Source organism: Hoplias malabaricus, chromosome 10 (genome assembly GCF_029633855.1).
Source record: "Hoplias malabaricus isolate fHopMal1 chromosome 10, fHopMal1.hap1, whole genome shotgun sequence".
Taxonomy (NCBI): Eukaryota; Metazoa; Chordata; class Actinopteri; order Characiformes; family Erythrinidae; genus Hoplias; species Hoplias malabaricus.
Window position 1 is genome coordinate 26586202 of NC_089809.1, and position 20129 is coordinate 26606330.

General features: G+C 37.4%; 1 protein-coding gene across 4 annotated transcripts in view; it reads right to left on the bottom strand.

Annotated features, from left to right (window-relative positions):
* ascc3 (activating signal cointegrator 1 complex subunit 3) overlaps positions 1-18676 on the bottom strand; it is a 143750-nt gene extending 125074 nt beyond the window's left edge. For 2 of the 4 annotated variants that reach the window (XM_066682880.1, XM_066682878.1), the window contains exons 1-5: positions 18548-18676; positions 14684-14829; positions 10151-10301; positions 6684-7267; positions 880-1000 (exon numbers count right to left, since the gene is read on the bottom strand). In XM_066682880.1, the coding sequence (XP_066538977.1) occupies positions 880-1000; positions 6684-7267; positions 10151-10301; positions 14684-14773 (946 nt within the window). In that variant the 5' untranslated portion in view covers positions 14774-14829; positions 18548-18676. Of the gene's footprint in view, positions 1-879; positions 1001-6683; positions 7268-10150; positions 10302-14683; positions 14830-17871; positions 17970-18547 lie in introns of those variants that run through there. The other 2 variants (XM_066682879.1, XM_066682881.1) reach the window with 2 other exon arrangements.
* Between the last annotated feature and the right edge of the window lie 1453 nt (positions 18677-20129).

Below are 20129 nucleotides of genomic sequence, written 5' to 3' on the forward strand. Positions count from 1 at the left end.
CATAGACATTGGCATATTTAATCCTTATTGTGATTAATTATAGCCACGCTTGTCTGATATTTCACGCGAGTAAACGTGCTATCAGTTGTTAACTTTAGCACAGACACTCAAACTGTACCAGGAGAATGGAGGAGGGAGGAAATACATTTTTTGATGGACATGTCTAGCAGCAAATGGAGATACTTGTTAAAGAAACTTTAAATTTAAAACTTTACTGTGATTTTTCAGCTTTTCATTGGTCATTTTGATATTAGCCGCTATGAACAGACAGAGATTAACGTCCTAATTTAACACATGTAAGAAAGTGAAAACCGCTAATAATGGAGTTACCTGTTTTTAAGTGGAAAGCGTCAATATGTACGTTAATTTAAAATATGACATCTGCAAAGTACACATACAATGTATGTGGTCAGTTTAAAAACTTGTACCAGTGCGACACAAAATAATACGTCTCCATCACATCAGTGTCACTGCAATGTTGAGAATGACCCTCCCACCCAAACAATACATGCTCAGGTATTGTGGTGCTTAGTGGGTTCCTGAACACTCCTGTTATATTGTGATTAGGATTATACAGAGGAAGAGATTAAACACAGTTGGTAATTTTAGAACTACATTCTTAATGGGTTGGATAGAGCTCATAAAACAGGCAATAAATTTACCAGTGTTTTTCTTGTTTTGGTTTGTTTTTTCCCCCCAACAATCTACTAATGAAACTAGTGCCAGGAAGTGAAAGGAGCGAGAACTATGACGTGAACATGCTTTGACAGAGTTGTTTACTGGTGCTGGCTGTTTGCAAACCGCTGTTTACGCAACACAACTGCACTAAATATCATGATTTATCGAGTAGTTATAACACTGGTGTTCTGCAAAACTCACCGGGAGGGTAGCTGAGTTTACTGTCAGGTGGAACAGACAAGAGAGAATCCACAATGTCAGACCTTCTCTGGAGAAGTACAGAGATCATCTCAAATCCCTCAGGGCCAAGAAACTCAAACAGCTGTGTGTGTGAAAGAAAGAGAAGAGACAGACTCATCAGTACTAGAGCAAAAAATGTTAAATAAATTAAAAAATTCCAACTGCAGCCAGAACATGAAACTTTCTGTATGCCAAATGTGAGCACCTGGCAATTATCGTCCCCCACAGCCCTAAGTCTGGAGCAGAATCTCATCTGCTGCTCAGCCTGCTGAACACAGCCACCTGGCACTTAGCACCATAAAAAAACACCAAGCAAACCTTTTAAAGCCAGCATACAATACATGTTCAAAACGTTGAAAACTTAATGAGCATGCTGGGAAAAAAAAAAAAAAAAAAAAAAACAACTGGCCACTAAAGTATTATGCCTTGCCTCAGCCTACATACATAAATCTGCACACTGGCTTTGAAAGGAAACAATGATTAGGAAGTTAAAGTACAGAATTGAGGATTTTTACATCTGCATTGGAGAAACTAGAGAGAAATCAGTCTTCTGATATATCTCTCCTTTTCAGGAGACCAAATGTAATTGGACACGCTGGCTCAGTTGTTACTTAGTCAGCTGTTTGCAAGTAACATAACGATATGTCTACAGTTGATTTTAGCGATGGCATTTCTAGATATGTGGATGTAAGACATTACATTTAACTTTGTTCATCACACTGAGAAACACAGAAATGGCAGAAAAAAATAATCAAAGAGACAGTCAAACATTTTACTTACATTATATCCCCTACACACTTGCTATGCACATATTCCTCAAAAATTGTGCAGATACGGTTCAGATAATGTTCATAGAATAGCACTGTCAATCGAATTGGATACATTTGGAGGTTTATGTTACCCTGCCTAATGCAAAGTTTCACCTGCACATAAGAATTTGACATCGTAACAATAGAGGAAATGATTTTGATGTCATAGAGAAATCGTTTTTGGTGCCATATTAAACAATCTATAGCACATTCTCCATCAACCTTCAGATACAAAGAACTCTTTAGTCATGCAAAAGGTTCTTCAAGTTTTCAGGCCTCTATACTGAAGAATTTTAATTAATAAAGGACCCTTGTAGAACCATAATTTCTAAGTGCGTTGAACACTTGGTTGCAGAACAATGGAACTGTATCAGTGGATCAGCAGGTGATGACTGACCACTTTATTCCCAAAAAGTGGAATATTTTTCACATGTCAATCCAATTGTGTCCTGAACTCCAGTAAGCATGAATCTTACTTCAAGACACTGCGTAAAAGCATAAAGTTGGGGAAACGCTTAAATCGTGAATTATGGTCATTGTATAATTAAATTTGACCTCAGCATTTAACATGTCCCATATCAAAGATATGTTCAACAAATTTCAGTCGATATCATAGAATTCCAATATCAATATAAGCAACATAAAAGCCACTGAAAATCTAGAAACATGACATCATCATCAAACATAAACCTCTTGGCTTTGTCAATATTAATAAAAACTATAAACTTTAAAATTGAGGACAGTGAACTAAAATAACGTACACTGAAATACTGAAAATGTGTTATTTTCAAATAATTAAATTTTTCAAATAATTTTTGATTAAATATATATATAAATAATTATTGTCCAGCTCTAACAACTCACATCACACGTAATTGATACAGAAACAATTTGCTTTAAAATATGGGACAAGATTTCAGAGTGAAATCAACAAAAAATGTGTCCATGTCCAACTATTTATAGACTGATCTATAAGCATAAATAAACAATATGTGGCTCTAGGAGGTTTGAAAGAAAACAGATAATGCCAGAGCAAGGTAGCCGAGGAACTTTATGAACTGACGCAACATAAATGTGATGAAGGGCCAGAAGAGAGAACTTGCTTCTTCTCCAGTCATTAAACTTTCCAGCTGCCACAGATTAACTGTTACACATTTTAAGTTTAACTTTTTTTTAATGATGACATTAAAGAAGTGTTTTTTTTTAAAAAAAAAAAAAGCCTTTTAAAAATATAAAATGAGAAATAGTTAAAAATGCTGGCGAGTTATTGTCCCAACTCATCCAATATCTGACAAATTTGTAGCTCTAATGGCCAATCAGTAAAGTGGTCCAGAAGAAAAACAATCATTAAAACAGAAATAATGTTTCAAAAAGTGTTTTAAATATTTGCTTAGCTGAGAAAGCTAATTATAGTCCGTTTCAGGATTTCAAATGTCAAAATTTAGATTTATTCATTTACAGAAAGCATCTGTAATGCACTGCAAAGTACCAGAGCAGGTGTGATTATGTCCCTTATGATTATGTCCTTACGTGATTATGGTGTAATATAGCCACTTCTGCAGAACAAGTCCTCCTTTTGAGAGCTTTCTGTATTTTTCTTAGCAAGAGCCTGTGTACAAAGTAGGCATTCAGATATTGACATTCACTGATCAATTATCCATTTGAACTAAAGCTTAGATGTTTGTAATGGAAAGGGTTGGATCTCTTCAGAGGGGACTGAAAGTGATTAGAACCATTGCTCTCTATTAAATGTCCTTTATTCAATTCCAAAGTGCCGTTTTATCCCCTGCTAACATGAGAGGTGTGATACATATGGGCACAAACTGAGGAGACGGGGTCAATGATCCACTGTGCTGTTCTACCCACACAGCATTTTTTCAGTTCTGTTTTTCAGTTGTTTTTGTTTTGCATGCCTTTCTTTATGTACTACAGAAAGTTTCTTTGTTCTTCACAAGCTTATAAATTCTGTCCATCTTGTCTTGGCAGACTATAACCCTTGTAGGAAGGCAGTCCTAAGAGATTTACAGTGAAGCTTTTCCTCTGAAAGCCCTTGTGAACAGGACAAATCTATATAAGCTTGAAAGTCTGTTAAAGAGTCATATAATGTCTACAGACAGAAAGACAACTGAAAACAAGCAACAATAATTCCTTAATTACAAGTTGATTATAAGATGTTAGAAAATTAATCTATTAAATAATCATCTTAAATGCAAAAATTCAGAATATGTATACAACGGTTTTTTACACAAATTCTTTAATCTAATTGAAACTCCTTTAAGCTGAAGGTTTCCCTCTAATGGCTCTCGTTAAGTTTTCTTGGTCTCTAAGGATACAACATGTGGGGTTTTACCAAATAACATTTTTAAAATGCAAACATGAAACATTAAAAGTTTTTCATTTTTTCCTTCAGAAACACTGTCAGGTTTAGTGGTACTTAGTAGAAATGCCTTCAACTTTTTTGTTGACTTTAGAGTCACTTACAGAGAGAAGCATGGAAGGCCTGGAAGACAAAGGGCATCCCATCTAAAGATGTCAGTGTGAGTGTTACTTTCCAAATGTCAACTACGTGAGAACCATTAAAACGTGATGTAGCTCAGGTCCTACACCTTACACTTAAACCTTAGGGGAATGGTGGGGGTTAGGGCAAAAGGCATCAAGGTCAACTCATCATGGATGATTAAGGGGGGGGGCAAAAGGCAAATCTGAAGCAACCAGGCAGTGGGCTTACACTTTAGGTTAGCTGTTAACAAAAAGAGAGAGTTTTGGAGAAATAACCAATGTTTGTCACTTCAGTACCTAAAATGAAACATGTACGCCAATGGGCCATCGTTGAAATTAACTAATTACTTGCCATTTTCCAAATGTAAACAAAGATAATTTAAAGTCAAACTCGTGTTCAGCCCAGTGAACTGTCAGCAGAGATGGAAAGAGTACTAAAATATTCTACTGAAGTAAAAGTTACTTACTTACTTTTTCAACATTGTTGGAGACTATATACAATCACAGTAAATACTAATATATATATATATGAAATAAATGATTTTTTTGTGAGTGAATTTGAAGAACAATACTTTGTTCAGATTCTCCTTAATTGCATGAATTTGTTAAATCAACAGCACACATTATTTAAAATCATTATTTATTAACCGCTAAATCTAGGTATTGGATGATAACCTCGAATAATACGGACTGCAATGAGGAAAGATTTGGACAAAGTTTAACACATTCACACACAGATTATCACACTTAGTGGAATAATGTTATTTGGTTTTATTCTAATGTTGGGTGTTATTTGTTGTTTGTTAGTTATTTTATTAGCACAGTACACACACACACAAACGCAGTATTTATTAATTTATTAGTTTAATAACACATTAGCAGCCATGTGCTATTTTAAATACAGAGCTATAACACCTCAAATAGAGCAGGTATGTTAATACACTCATAGAAAACGAAATTATGGGAGATAAATAAATATAGATTGGTGCAGATCGAGTTGCAACACAAAGGCCAATAGAGGTAACAGTTCAAAAATACATACAGATGTATTTTTTTGATAATTTGGGACTCTTACTAAAATATAATTTTTTTTTTTTTTAACTACCAATGCAATGATACAACTATAACCTTTACATGCGCAGGTTTGATATTGGGTTTTTATAAAGTGCTAATTCTCTCTTGCCAAACGCAGCTTACACTGCATTATAAAGATGTTGCCACTCTTGCACTTGAAGCCGAAGTGGTCCCTTAAATATGGCCAGGGGTTCAATTCTTACCAGAGCAAATCTGAACTCGTGTTTTGCATTCAGCTGGGTCTGCACCAGTGACGGATGTGTCCCTCTCCATATTTCTTGTGATTTTAGCAATAGATTGCTCTCCAGCCCATCATTCACTGCGGTAGGTTCCAGTGTACAATTTTTTTGGTTGCATTATTATTTACATTTTTACTCAGTAATGGATGTGATTTCAAATGTAGTGAAGTACAATGCTTCAAGAAAAATGTACTTCTGTAAAATTACAGATTTTTAAAAACTACAAAAAAACTACAACGGTAACGTGAGTAAATGTAATTCATTACTTTCCACCTCTGACTGTCAGCCAGTCCGTCCAACCCTGTTTAAGCTAGTAAGGCAGTACTTAAGTCCTAGGCACTGCAGCCTTCTGCAATTCTTATGCACAGGAAGGATCTCCTGTTAAACAGAATCCCAGGTATTTGCTACATGATATATACATGCATAGCAGAAAGTTTTCCTCAGAAACAAACAATATCTAGGTCAGTATGAAGTAGTTCACATTTACCATATGTGCAGTTCAAAATGGCCACAACAACAACATATTTGCCAATTGCCATCTGCACTATTTGCAAGGGAAAAATAAGCCGGGTGATTTTTTTTCCCAGGTTGCATTGTATGAATACTGAGGGGTAGGTGAATTCTATGAATTTCATGAAGGTAGTTAGATGCAGTGAAAATGCAAACTTATACCACAAAATATTCTTTTAGTTTGATGGAAATTAACTAGAAGTTTCACAATAATTTTCACAAGATTTACTTTAATTCAATAACCTGCTTTCACAGTTTAATGTCATTAATAGAAGTAAATTCTTCTATAATTCGTAGGTTCTGTTCATAAAATCTATTTTTCCCTATCTTCTTGTTAAAGTTTTTTTTATGGAATATTTAGCCAGTAACCATGACAGCATGTTGTGATCTAATAGACAATTTAGGAGAAAAACAAGGAAGTATGAAGGGCATGTGTATTTGCAGTACCTGCTAAGTGATCATATTTCTTCACATCAGAAGCATTATAAGCCACTAAACATAAATATTTATTATGAAGGAGTTTCACAAATATTAATTCTGGCTGAGAAACTAAATCACAGAGTCTCAAATCTAAACAACTGTGAGTGCTCCAAGGCTATTGCCAAACAGTAGCTGAACGATCACTTGATCTCACCTCATTCTGTAGCTCATCATCGCTTTTGGTGGAGGCAAGCATCTCAAACAAAGATGTACATAATTCCTCTGCACTGGATGAGACCATGTTTCCTCCATTCAGGTATTTCTCCACTTCTGTTCTGAGGATGGTGCTGTCGGTGCTGCTGTGGCTCTGGGCACTCAATGAGTGTGCTCCAGTCAGCTCTTCTGCAGTCCTTCGACCACCAGCATGGTTGTTCAGAAAGCTGTAGAAGTCCAGGCTTCGGCCCTCATCAGGTTCCTCTTCCCAGGGCAAAGGATCCTGGGTGTCCAGCACATAAGTTTCGAATGAAAAGGCTATGTTCCGTCCAAAGGTACCACCACGACCCATTGATTTGTAGGAGCTCTGTGTCTGGATAAAGGCCTCCACCTGAGACTCTCCAAGCTGAGCCACCAGTCGGCCCACCGCAGCACAAGCCGCTTCAGCAACTGAAGCCGGGAAAGGGCCAAACATCTGTTTAATGGCTCGCGTCTCTTCATGGCCAACCTGGTCCTTGTTGTGGAATGTTTTAAACAAGAAAACTGCAGCACTTTCAAACGTGTCCTGCCCATGATCTGTGCCAACTGCAAAGTTTAGAGACATAACAGTGATTACTGAAGATCACAAAATAAGTGTGTCCCTGTAACATATGTAAGTGAGGATTTCAAAATTCTAAGGCTACTCTCTACATTGCACTTGTCCAGGGAGTACATAAGAATAATTCAACCAAACAACTTTAAAAACGGGATGAAGGGATGGCTGTCCAATTAAAAGAAAAATGTGAGCAAGAAAAGACAAGAATTTAGTCCAATTAAAATTCTCTGAATACATCTCACTCTGTTCCACACACATTGCCTATGAGAAACCGCTTCTTTTCATGCATTTTTAAATGTTTAAAATGAAAGAAGCATGGAATGAACTGTATGCAAAACCCCAAATGCAATTTCTGTGTAACTGCTGTTAAATTCAGATGTGACATTTGTCTCTTTTTTCAACATATACAGGTGCTGGTCATAAAAGTAGAATATCATGAAAAAGTTTATTTATTTCAGTAATTCCATTCAAAGAGTGAAACTTGTATATTATACTCATTCATTACACACAGACTGATATATTTCAAGTGTTTATTTGTTTTAATTTGTTTTAATGCTGTCCAACTGAAAAGTATTAGCATGTACAGCACTCAATACTTAGTTGGGGCTCATTTTGCCTGAATTACTGCAGCAATGCGCCGTGGCATGGAGTCAATCAGTCTGTGGCACTGCTCAGGTGTTATGAGAGCCACAGTATCTGATAGTGACCTTCAGCTCTTCTGCATTGTTGGGTCTAGTGTATTTCATTTTCCTCTTCACAATACATCATAGATTTTCTATGGGGTTAAGGTCAGGTGATTTTGCTGGCCAATTAAGAACAGGGAGACCATCATCCTTAAACCAGGTACTGGGAGCTTTGGCACTGTGTGCAGGTGTCAAGTCCTGTTGGAAAATGAAATCTACATCTCCATAATATTGGTCAGCAGCAGGAGGCATGAAGTGCTCTAAAACTTCCTGGTAGACGGTTGCGTTGTCCTTGGACCTCAGAAAATACAGTGGACAAACACCAGCAGATGACATGGCACACTGTGGAAACTTTACACTGGACCTCAAGCAACGTGGATTCTGTGCCTCTCCTCTCTTCCTCCAGACTCTGGGACCTTGATTTCCAAAGGAAATGCAAAATTTACTTTCATCAGAGAACATAACTTTGGACCACTCAGCAGAAGTCCAGCCCTTTTTGTCTTTAGTCCAGGCGAGACACTTCTGACACTGTCTCTTGTTCAAGAGTGGCTTGTAACAAGGAATGCGACAACTGAAACCCATGTCTTGCATACGTCTGTGTGGTGGTTCCTGAAGCACTAACTCCAGCTGCAGTCCAGTCCTTGTGAATCTCCCCTACATTTTTGAATGGGTTTGGTTTTGAATCCAAAACTTAATGTGTTTGGACACAGAACTCTGTGAACAGCCCGCCTCTTTTGCAATGACCTTTCATGTCTTGCGCTGCTTGTGTAAGGTGTCAATGGTTGTCTTTTGGACAACTGTCAAGTCAGCAGTCTTCCCCATGATAGTGTAGCCTACAGAACCAGACTGAGAGACCGTTTAAAGGCATTTGCAGGTGATTTGAGTTAATTAGCTGATTAGAGTGTGGCACCAGGTGTCTTCAATATTGAACCTTTTCACAATATTGTAATTTTCTGAGATAATGAATTTGGGGTTTTCATTAGTTGTCAGTTATAATCATCAAATTAAAAGAAATAAACACTTGAAATATATCAGTCTGTGTGTAATGAATGAGTATAATAAATGATGCAAAGTGATGCACTTTTTTACTCTACGGTTATCTTCACAACCTAATACTTCATTTATATTAATTAATACTCAAAAAGGTTCACAATTGTTCAACTGGTTCAAGCTGACAACTTGGGACACTTTGCTGGCCAATGATTTCATACATACTCCTGCCTGCTTGTCCTTTTCAATTTATAATTGACACTGATTAGTCACTGATCTATTCTGCAAAATCAAAAAGTCAGTTTAGATCATAAACACATTAGTTTGATGTGCAGTTGGAACTTTAAAACATTCTTTATACAGAGAAAACACAGGCAAATTAAGTAGCTTTTGGCAAGTGATTAGGTTAAATACACCTAGTCAACATTTAAATCACTCCTTTAAAAGTGTTTCACTTGGAGCATCACCAATAAAGTGGAGATTACTTTGTCTAGCATTATATGGCCGAAAACATGGATAGTTTCTGTTTTTCCCAATCTTCATTCATTCCCCCAAAAAATGTGCCACACCTGGTGTATTCATGAGAGCTACAATGGGATTAGCAGCAGAGAGGGAGTCTTGCCATGTTCCAATCCCTGCCCTGCTGCTTTACTTGCACCCCCCTCCCCAGTCCAGCTTGCTCCCCCTGCCAACAGGATCAGAACAGTAATATGAGCAGTGGGAGAGGACTCAGCATGCAGCCCTGTTTGACTAAGGCTGAATTGGGGGATTTGCATCTAATCTAATTATTAGACACATCAGGACAGCTAAATACTATTGTGGTGTGATCCACACAGAGCCATTACAAGTCCAGTCACCTCTGTGACTGATGAGGTTCAAAATGGGTGCAGGTTGGTGGCATGAGGAAAATGACCCTAACCTTATGGTGGTTCAATTACATTAACATGAGTGTTGGCTAATTCAATTTGTTCTTTAATGTGCTGGTGTTGGCTGCAAAACGGAGCAGAGCAAATTGATGGAAAAAGAAAATATACTAAGCACATAAGCCAGGGAACACAGTGAACAGGTTTGTGTAAAAATCTAAAGGACTTGAAAACCTTGAGCTTTGTATAAAGATTATATTAGATTTGCTGTATAAATTAGACAAAACTTTCTGTATAAAGGATGGCATTTTCTACAGAAATTACTAGAACATTTTACCAATTTGCTTGGCTGCTTGAAGAATGTTTTTCAGCTCCTGAGAAGATATCTGCTGCTGTTTCTTCTCCAGGTGTTGTGTGAAGAACTGAATGACTTTTGACCACGTCAGGCCCTCCCTAGCAAACAGTTCCTGCCTCTTCAGACGCTTGGCCTGCAAAAGAGAGTAGCATATGAACTGGACTTCTCTCTTCAGAGAAATATCCTGAAATGTCAAACTATACCAAACTGTATTATCAAGTCACATCAGGTGGATGTTTATTACAGGCACAAACAGGAGTAAATCAGAACATGCATATTTCATCAAAAGTACCGTAGGAAGTTGATATTGCTAAACACATGTGGGGTTATACAGAGTTCTCACAATAATGTCACGAAAATGTGAATAAAAAAGCAAGATAATAGCCTGTTTCTGCCTTAATGTCTTAAGAGTAATTATTTAATTTTAAAAAATGTTTTTCAATGATTTTCCAACAAAAATATGAGCAGCAATAAAGCTATTAAACTATGAATATATACTGCATGCTTGGAGTAGCTGCCTCCTGTTTTTAAGACTAATGGTAAAGATCATAGTTTATTCAGAAAACTTTGAATCCATGACTTCAAAGCTACCACTTGAACACCATCTAATTAGATTTAGAAACATGGTTCTGAAACAGTGAAAACCCCCTATGAATTAATCAACAGCAAGCAATATTACTGTAATAATAAAACTGATTACAATTTGGTGTGTTTGAGAAAATCAAATGCTCAGACGGCAAAGAGTAGGTTTAACATGCATTTTGACATTTAAGAATGTTGAGATATACTGAGTACTCACTTTAATAGAAACACAACTTCAAGTATATTACTTTTATACAACAAATCCTTTTCCTAAATACTACCATGGCTACTTTATATTCCATAGATTTATTCATTCATTCATTCATTATCTGTAACCGCTTATCCAATTCAGGTTCGCGGTGGGTCCAGAGCCTACCTGGAATCATTGGGCGCAAGGCAGGAATACACCCTGGAGGGGGCTTCCATAGATTTATCCATATTAAAAAAAAGATGCTGTACAATTCCCATTTAACACCACCTTGTTATGCACTGCTTAGTTAACATGAATATCTGCAAAATTCATCTAGTGTTGACAAACCCAGTGCTGTTTTACTCTGAATCATGTCTCTTGTCCAAATCAAATTACTTGTTCAGAACTAACTGTTGTAAAATTTGAAAAGAAATCCTTTAAAATGACAGTACCAGAATGCAGTTTCACTTGTCATTCATATTCATACAAACTGAATATACATAACCTTCACTGCACTGCCCTCAGATTTAAAGCAAGGGCACAATAGATATATATGTTTTTTTAATAAGCTGAGAGGTTATCCTGAAAAATTTTGCTTACAGGAGAGTGTTATTAAGCTCTGTTCATATCATTTGTATAATTTGTTCAAGAAACTACTACAAAATATATATGTGTCCTAATCATTATCACTATTAAAAAAATAAAGCATATAGAGCTACAAAGGTGTTAGAACTGTAAACGCAGTGTTCAAATTATGATGTATTTATTTCTGATATATTTTCAGTGCCGGTGGCGCAGCAGGTAGTGTCGCAGTTCCATTCCCGCTCCGGGTGACTATGTGTGAGGAGTTGGTGTGTTCTCCCCGTGTCTGCATGGGTTTCCTCCGGGTGCTCCGGTTTCCTCCCACAGTCCAAAAACACACGTTGGTAGGTGGATTGGCGAATCCAAAGTGTCCGTAGGTGTGAGTGAATGTGTGACTGTGTGTGTGTTGCCCTGTGAAGGACTGGTGCCCCCTCCAGGGTGTATTCCCGCCTTCCAGGTAGGCTCTGGACCCACCGCGACCCTGAATTGGATAAGCGCTTACAGATAATGAATGAATGAATGAATGAATGAATGCATATTTTCAGTGAAATCAGCTATAATACAACACTCATCTCCTGGTGTAATAAATTGGGAAAAATACTCAAATGAGTTTAGGCAACATGGGCTGCAAAATACGTTATCACAAACCATTGTACTGGCTCCTTTTTTCTTCTAAAATGTGTGTTATGAAGAAAGCTTAGAATAAAGCTGAATCGTTTCTCTTTCCCGTAAAACAGCAGCTTTGCTGAGCTTTTTTCTGAGCTAAAAAGATGATTTAAAGTAATCTTAAGAACTATCAGCCACCTCTTAAAAATCCAAATAAATGCAAATTCAGTGGACAGACAGATTAAGGAGAAACAAGAGGAGCGAGTTAAGAAAAGAGAACCTGTCAGCGACGAGCCCATGAATAATGTAGGGGACTAGGTTAATAGAGGTACATGCCCAAGGACATCAGTGTTAGCGCCCTTCTCATGGTAACCGCTTGGTGGAAACTTTGACAGTGTTAGAGATGATCTTAACACTTTCATATTCAGGGCTAGACACTGCAGCTTTGTTGCTGCATCTGATGATGCCTGAGATTAATAATGCTGGTCTAAGATATTCAATCACTGTGTAATCTAAGTTCAAAATTCTGTAATTAGACAAATCATGGCTTTTTTGTTTAGCATACAAACTGCTGTGTGTTTATTACAAGTTATTCAGCTTCTGCACTGATTCAACTATATTATGTATGGCCAAGTCTGTGGACATTAACCACACCTATGGCTAACCGTTGTACTAAACAAAGCACATACCCTGAACTGAATAGGTACTAAAGATGTTCATTACCTAAATATTGCATCGTCATAGAATAACACCTTTGTTTAGGCTGAGGTTTCATAAACTGATCTGTGGCAATCATCACTATGGAAGTATATAAGATCATAAAAGCTCAAACAAAATGTAGTAGTAGTATACAACATGGAGCAGGGCTACCAACTGCTGATGTGTTTGGCATGTAAAAATTGCCCATCCCATGTTGTGTCACTCAAAAACAAGTTTCATGATGACCCTAGATGCAACATGAGCAGAATATATGCATCAGGCGGGTCATAATATTGGCAGAACAGGCGCACACAAGTGTAAGGTCAATATGTGAAATGATTAGCAATGGCTAGAGTGGTATAAATATCCTGTCACTGGATTCAATAGCAGGATTTCAGGCTGTTTCTAAGGGTTTGGGATATGTCCCTTAAATCCTGTGAAGAGTAATGCTAATGCCACAGTATGCAGTTACAATTTAGACAATTATATGAAACTCACTGAGTGCACATGACTCTGGAAGTGGATGTTCAACAAGCTCATATAGGTATGAGGGTCAGGTGTCCACACTCCTTTGACCACTCAGTATTCCTGACCATCTTTAACCCACAGATAATGAATTTATAAGCTGCCTCTCAATTCAAAGGATGCATTTATAGGCTGATTATGTCACAGCGGTGCGACTAGACTGTCCCATTCATATGTGGCTGACAAATGCATACTTCTTTTCCAGAGAAACGAAGGATGCAACAGGACTATCCTTCACCAGCTGAGATATTCCATGGTTCGTTGCGTGCAGCGGGGATTTTAGTAGATTGCGACATCAGCAGAGGAGTGAACAGGGTTTTAAACGTACTGTACTCAACATCCAATTATTAATGATACAAATATTAGGATGGAAAATGTACTTGAATGATTCTTTTGTTTAAGAAGCAGTTTATTAAACTGTAGGGAAATGTAGTGTTTATCCATGAATAAACCCTTTATCTCTCTTTTATCTCCCGTTAAATGACACAGGTCTGAGGTACACAGCGAATGACGCTGAAGCAAAACTCAGTGATTATTTCTGTAAAATATTGTTTACAGGAGAGTGCTATTGAGCTCTGTTTATATCAGAAAGCTGTTGTGGTTACTAATATAGCCTTTCCATTTTCCCTTATGTGTATTGTTTGTTACAACTACTGTGAGGAGAGCATGCCGGGGGATAGACAGGCAGAGGAGCAGAGAGAGAATTTGTTTGTTTAATTAATAAAGTTCAATTAACTACTACAAAATATACTCTCATCCTTGGGTTTTGTGAAAACATGTAATGAATGTGTGTACTAATTATATTCACTATTATAAAAATAACCAAAAACAAGAGCTACAAAGGTGTTAAAACGGTAAACGCAGTGTGAGACCATTCAATCAAAAGGGCTGCATCTATTTTAAATTATGATGTATTTATTTGTGATATATTTTCAGTGAAATCAACTATAATACAACACTTTCATCTCCAGCTGTAATAAATTGTGGAAAAATAATAAAATGAAAGTTTCTGGTTCCACTTTAAGGTGCAGGAGCTGTCAGCAGCAGCGTTTAATGACGGTAACAACAGTTTGGCCTTCAAAGGACAGACCTCTGTAGACCATGTCTTTCGAAGGATGCAGCCCTTCAGCTGAGACACACCTATAATCTAAAACACATGCGGGCTATTCCCCAATCTTCCCAAATATCCAGTAATATCAACACACACAGCTTAAGTCATTAGACTACTGCAATTTATAGCAAGTGAAATGGGTATGAAAGAGTTTTTAATCAGAAAGTAGTAAGGATTGAAATGTTTGTTCAGAAAATGGGTAGGGGAAGGTGTGCCTTGCCTTCAAATCAAAGAGCTCGGGTGTGAAGTCTTCCTGCTTGCTGACCGTAGAGAAAGAGCGCAATGCACCGGTGAGCCGAGGAGGAGACATAGCTCTGCCGCTTCATCCACCATCAGAGGCTGATCCGCTCATGCAGGAAAAAGTGCCTGTTAAGAAAGAACAGCACTGATGATTCAGAATACTTAAGGAAGGTTCACAGAATAGGATTTGTCCTAGACCATGAGTTACCCTACTTATTGGCAAACAACCTATTTAAATATCCTTAACAAATTCCAGATCTAAAGTGAGCAAAAGAGGAAAACTACTCAGCCATGTAATAAACATTCCACTAAAGCAAAAACACCAACTGACTCATTAGGAACACGACTGAAATATTTTCCTTTTTTTTTTTGTGGGCTGGGATTTTTCAACATCTAAGACATTGCTTCAAGAGCCACATACAGACATTGACAAATGTGTTGATACTCTTCCATGAAAAATGAACTCAAAAAAATAAAAAAATAAAAAAAAATTCATTTTTGATACTGAATCTTTTAAATAAAATTAAATATAATCAATCTCAGGAGTCAGGAGGGCAACTATTATCAATTGTCAAGATAAATTTATATCAGTTGTAGCTCAAAAGCTAATTATTCTATTGTCTTATTACTAACGATGTAATTTTCATTCTTTCATTCATTCGTTATCTGTAACCATTCACCCAGCTCAGCGTCGGTGTGGTTCCGGAGCCTAGCCCCGGGTACAAGGCAGGAACACCCCCTGGATGGGGCGCCAGTCCATCGCAGAGCACGGCGAGATATTCTCATGTGAAAATAATCTGTTTTTCATCATCATTATTATTATTATTATTATTATTATTATTATTATTATTATTGGCAACATTTACTTGCTAAAACACTGACATTTTGCCTTCAATCCCCAGTGTCTGAAATCAACAGACACCCGGATCTATAACTGTGCAGTAAGTCATATGATAAGTTCTCTGAATGGTAGCATAACAGCTCTGGAATTCACAGCCATTTTACAGGATCTGGTACAGCCTATGAAAAAACATATGCCCTTATTTACTCTGCAAAACAACCTCATAACAGGTTTTATGAACACCAGGATGAAGTTCATTTCTTCCATGACCACCCCAGTTGCTATAAAGAATGGATTGGCTTCCAGACAGGGATTAAGACTAGCCTTAGACGACACTGAATTTGGAATGGAGATTTTTTTCACTGAAAAGGAAATTATAGTTTGTGACTAAGCTTAATCCCTGTCTGGGAAAACTGCACTATAGGTCTAAAAGTTTGCTTACACAACATGTCTCCTGAAAGCAGGGGTGTTATTAGGGAGTTCACAATGGGGTGTCCCCCTTTTCTGCAGTAAAGTGTTTTAGTCTCCTTAGATGACTTTTCACTAGACGTTCAAACCTTGATTTTAATATCATTCAAATACTAGAGCATTACTGAGGTAAAATACAGATTGTGGACAAACAGATGATACTCTTGGAATATCAACAAACAAAAAAAAAATACAACAAAGAAGTGTCTTTTCCAATATCTCAAGAAAAAAAAATGTGATCTCAAGGAAACAATGTGTGCTATGCTGTAGTACTGACTTGAGTAATGTGAGGTCTCGAAAAAAATACAGAACCATCTCCAGTAACTAACAGATTAAGAGAAAAAGTAAATATAAACAAGTATGTTATGTGATGCCTGCAAAACACACTAAAAAAGTAAATGAAAAGATTAAAGGATATTCAAGTTTCATAGTTTTAACTTTAAACAAGTGAACATAAAAGGAGCATCCACCAAATGCTCAAACAGCATTGCACGACACACCATAATATTACTGCAATAAATAAAGTCACATGAGTTTGGGAGTATTTTCAGATAACTGTTGTCACTTAAATCAGTCTGTTCCAGCATCAAGATACACAATCTGTTACACAATTAAAAAGACATACGTCAATTCTATGCCAAAATAAGCCACGTTTTCTGGGCCTAAGCTCATCTCAGGTGTGAAATACAATGGAAACATGTGCTATGGTCAGATGAGTCCATTTTTTTTATTCTTTTGTCATGTCAAGTTCTCTTTGCCAAAGACCATCCAGAGTGTTTTCATTACGTAACGTGAAAGCCAATCCCACGGAATGGGTGACATGTGTGTGAAGGGAAGACACTGGAGGCATATATCAGGATTTTAGAGAGACGTGTGGGAAGTTCATGGTTATTCCTTTGTCTTTCTCCAAGTTAAAGATGCAGTGTATGCTTCTGGAGAATTCTGGTATTTGGACTCAACAGCAAATCAAAAACAACCCTCCCTTTAGTGCTTCTTCAGCAGCCCCTTGAGAATTAGTCACCCCACTGAATCTCCATATAACATTCATGTTTAAGCACGTTTATGTAATCAATTTTAAGTGGGGTCACAAATTTGGATAGCAGCTGTCAGAATTTTGACACCTATGCCAAGGGTATGAAGTATCCATGACAAGGCTCCAACCTGCACAGATGATCTGGCAACAACAATCAGAGAAAGCTGGAGCCAGATTGATGAAGAATACTGTTTGTCACTCATTAAGTCAATGCCTCAGAGACTGCAAGCAGTTATAAAAGCCAGAGGTGGTGCAACAAAGTACTAGTGATGTGTTGGAGTGGTTTGTTTGTCATGATTCCATAATTTTTTCCTCAGAATTGAGTGATTCCATAATTTATTCCCTGTGCTTGTTCTAAAAATCTAACTGTTACTGGTGACCACAATTATTTTTCTTGATTTCTTTTAGTGTTTATTAAAGCCAGAAAGTTGGCATTTGAAATGCCTTTAGTTTTTTGTCATGTCTGTGATCTGCTTTTTTTCTACAAAATTAAACAACTGAAGGAACATCCTCAGAGACTGGTGATTCCATTATTTTTGCCAGGGGTTGTATATTAACAATAACTAATGCTGCGTTAGAGTGATGTCTAAAACTGGGAAATATGAATTTTCACACTTGTAAATTAAGTGTGAACTGCTAACCAAGTCGTATTTACCTCTGATAAACTCGGGATACTAAATGATAAACAAGTTTACAAGATGTGACGTATATCGCGACCTTTTACCCTGTACCCTGGCGAAATTGGCAAATATGCGAATATGTGAATCGTCTAATGTATTCTACAGGTAACATAAAACCTGATTTTACTATAAAAAGAAGTGCTTACTTGTAATTTAATGATAAATGAAATGTGTGGGACGTGTCTGGAAGGCGGATTTTCAGACAAGCAGCCGAATGAAGTCGTTGAGACGAAATAAATAAAACAGACATCTGTGGCCTTCAACGTCTTCCACATAATGCCAAAGTCGTGACGCAGCACAACACGAAACTATGATGCCTTACTGAGTACTTAACTAACCTGCTGTAAATATGAATACACTTAATTCAACTTTCACTGCAGTTCAGAGACTCCTCTACTCAAACAGCTGAGCCAGTCCAGCCTGAGGTCTAAACAAGTATGCTTTAAAAGTGTCACAGTTGAGGCAGACGATGGGATTCAAGTTTTCCGTTCTAACTTAAATATATCATCACCATTTAAGGTGGAACAGAAAATGTGTATAAAGAGTTGTCTGTTTTAGTTGGCAATATAAGTGGACATCTCCTGAAGTACACCTATACACACAAAGGTAATTATTCAAACTACCTTAAACGTCAGAGTGAAATTACTCTTCAGCTAACGTTAAAATATAGTGTACACTGAATCATGAGTTGTGTGGACCTGCTTGCGACTGTTTCCTTAAGTTGCTATTTTAGTAACTTCACAACCCACAACGTTTATTCATTTCCGCCTATGATAATGCATTAAAACAGTAAGGGTGTAAAGACACAGTGAAAAGTCAGACCTCGGTGTTTCAGTGCAGTCTCCTCTCCAAAAACAACCTCTCATCCGTCAGCTAGCAACACACACAGCACGCTCCAAGCCGGCATGCTCCGCAAAGCACTATGGGCAATGTAGTCCTGCAGCGGTAAACTCCAGCGCACTGGTAACGGTGAACTTCTGTTTTTTGACTACAATATCCACACAACGTAAAACGTACGCGGAAAACGATCATAAAACATCAAGACAAAAGTAATCGTTCCTGAAAAAAATATGGATCACGATTCCGAGTTGACATTCTGATCTTATTTTTAAACTATAGGTGCATCTAAATAAAATGGAGTATTATTAAAAAGTAAATGTATTTCAGTAATTCAATTAAAAATGTTACACTCATATATTATATAGATTCATTACAAACAGAGTGACCTATTTCAAGCGTTTTATTTAAGTGTTGATGATTGTGGCTTACAGCCAATGAAAACCCAAAAGTTATTTATTCAGAAATTTAGAATAATCAACACAAAACACCTGCAAAGGTTTCCTACGTCTTAAAAAATCGTTCATAATTCTGGCTCAGTAGGCTACAAAATCATGGGGAAAACTACTGACTTGACAGATGTCCAGAAGGCAGTCATTGACACCGTCCTGCTGTATCCACGCATATAAATAGAAAACTGAATGGAAGGAAAAAGTGTAGTAGAAAAAGCTACACAAGCTACAGGGTTAACCACAACCTTGAAAGGATTGTCAAGAAAAGGCCATTCAAAAAATTTGGGGGAGATTCACAAGGAGTGGTGGAGTCAGTGTTTCAAGAGTCACCACATACAGGCATATCCAGGACATGGGCTACAATTGTTGCATTGCTTGTGTCAAACCACTCATGACCCAGAGACAATGCCAGAATCATCTTACTTGGGCCAAGGAGAAAAAGGACTGGACTGTTGCTCAGTGGTCCAAGGTCTTGTTTTCAGATGAAAGTACATTTTTGCATTTAATTTGGAAATCAGGGTCCCACAGTCTGGAGGAAGAGTGGACAGGCACATAATCCAAGATGCTTGAGTCTAGTGTGAAGTTTCCACAATCAGCGATTGTTTGGGGAGCCATGTCATCTGCTGGTGTTGGTCCAATATTGTAATTTTCTGGGATAATGACTTTTGGGTTTTCAAAGGCTGTAAGCCATAATCATCAACATTAAAAGATAAATGCTTGAAATGGATCATTTTGTTTGTAATGAATTGTATTGAGATGCACCTGCACATAAACATATGTGGAAAGCCTTTGAATTTTTCCAGGTTCCAGATAAGGTTACTAGGCTGGTTAAAGCATATTTTGAGGACATTCATTTTTTTTATTTTGTTTGTTTGTTTTGTTTTATATATATATATATATATATATATATATATATATATATATATAGAGAGAGAGAGAGAGAGAGAGAGAGAGAGAGAGAGAGAGAGAGAGAGAGAGAGGCCTCCAGTGACCTGGAGGTTGTGGGTTCGATTCCCGCTCTGGGTGACTGTCTGTGAGGAGTTGGTGTGTTCTCCCCGTGTCCACGTGGGTTTCCTCCGGGTGCTCCGGTTTCCTCATGCAGTCCAAAAACACAC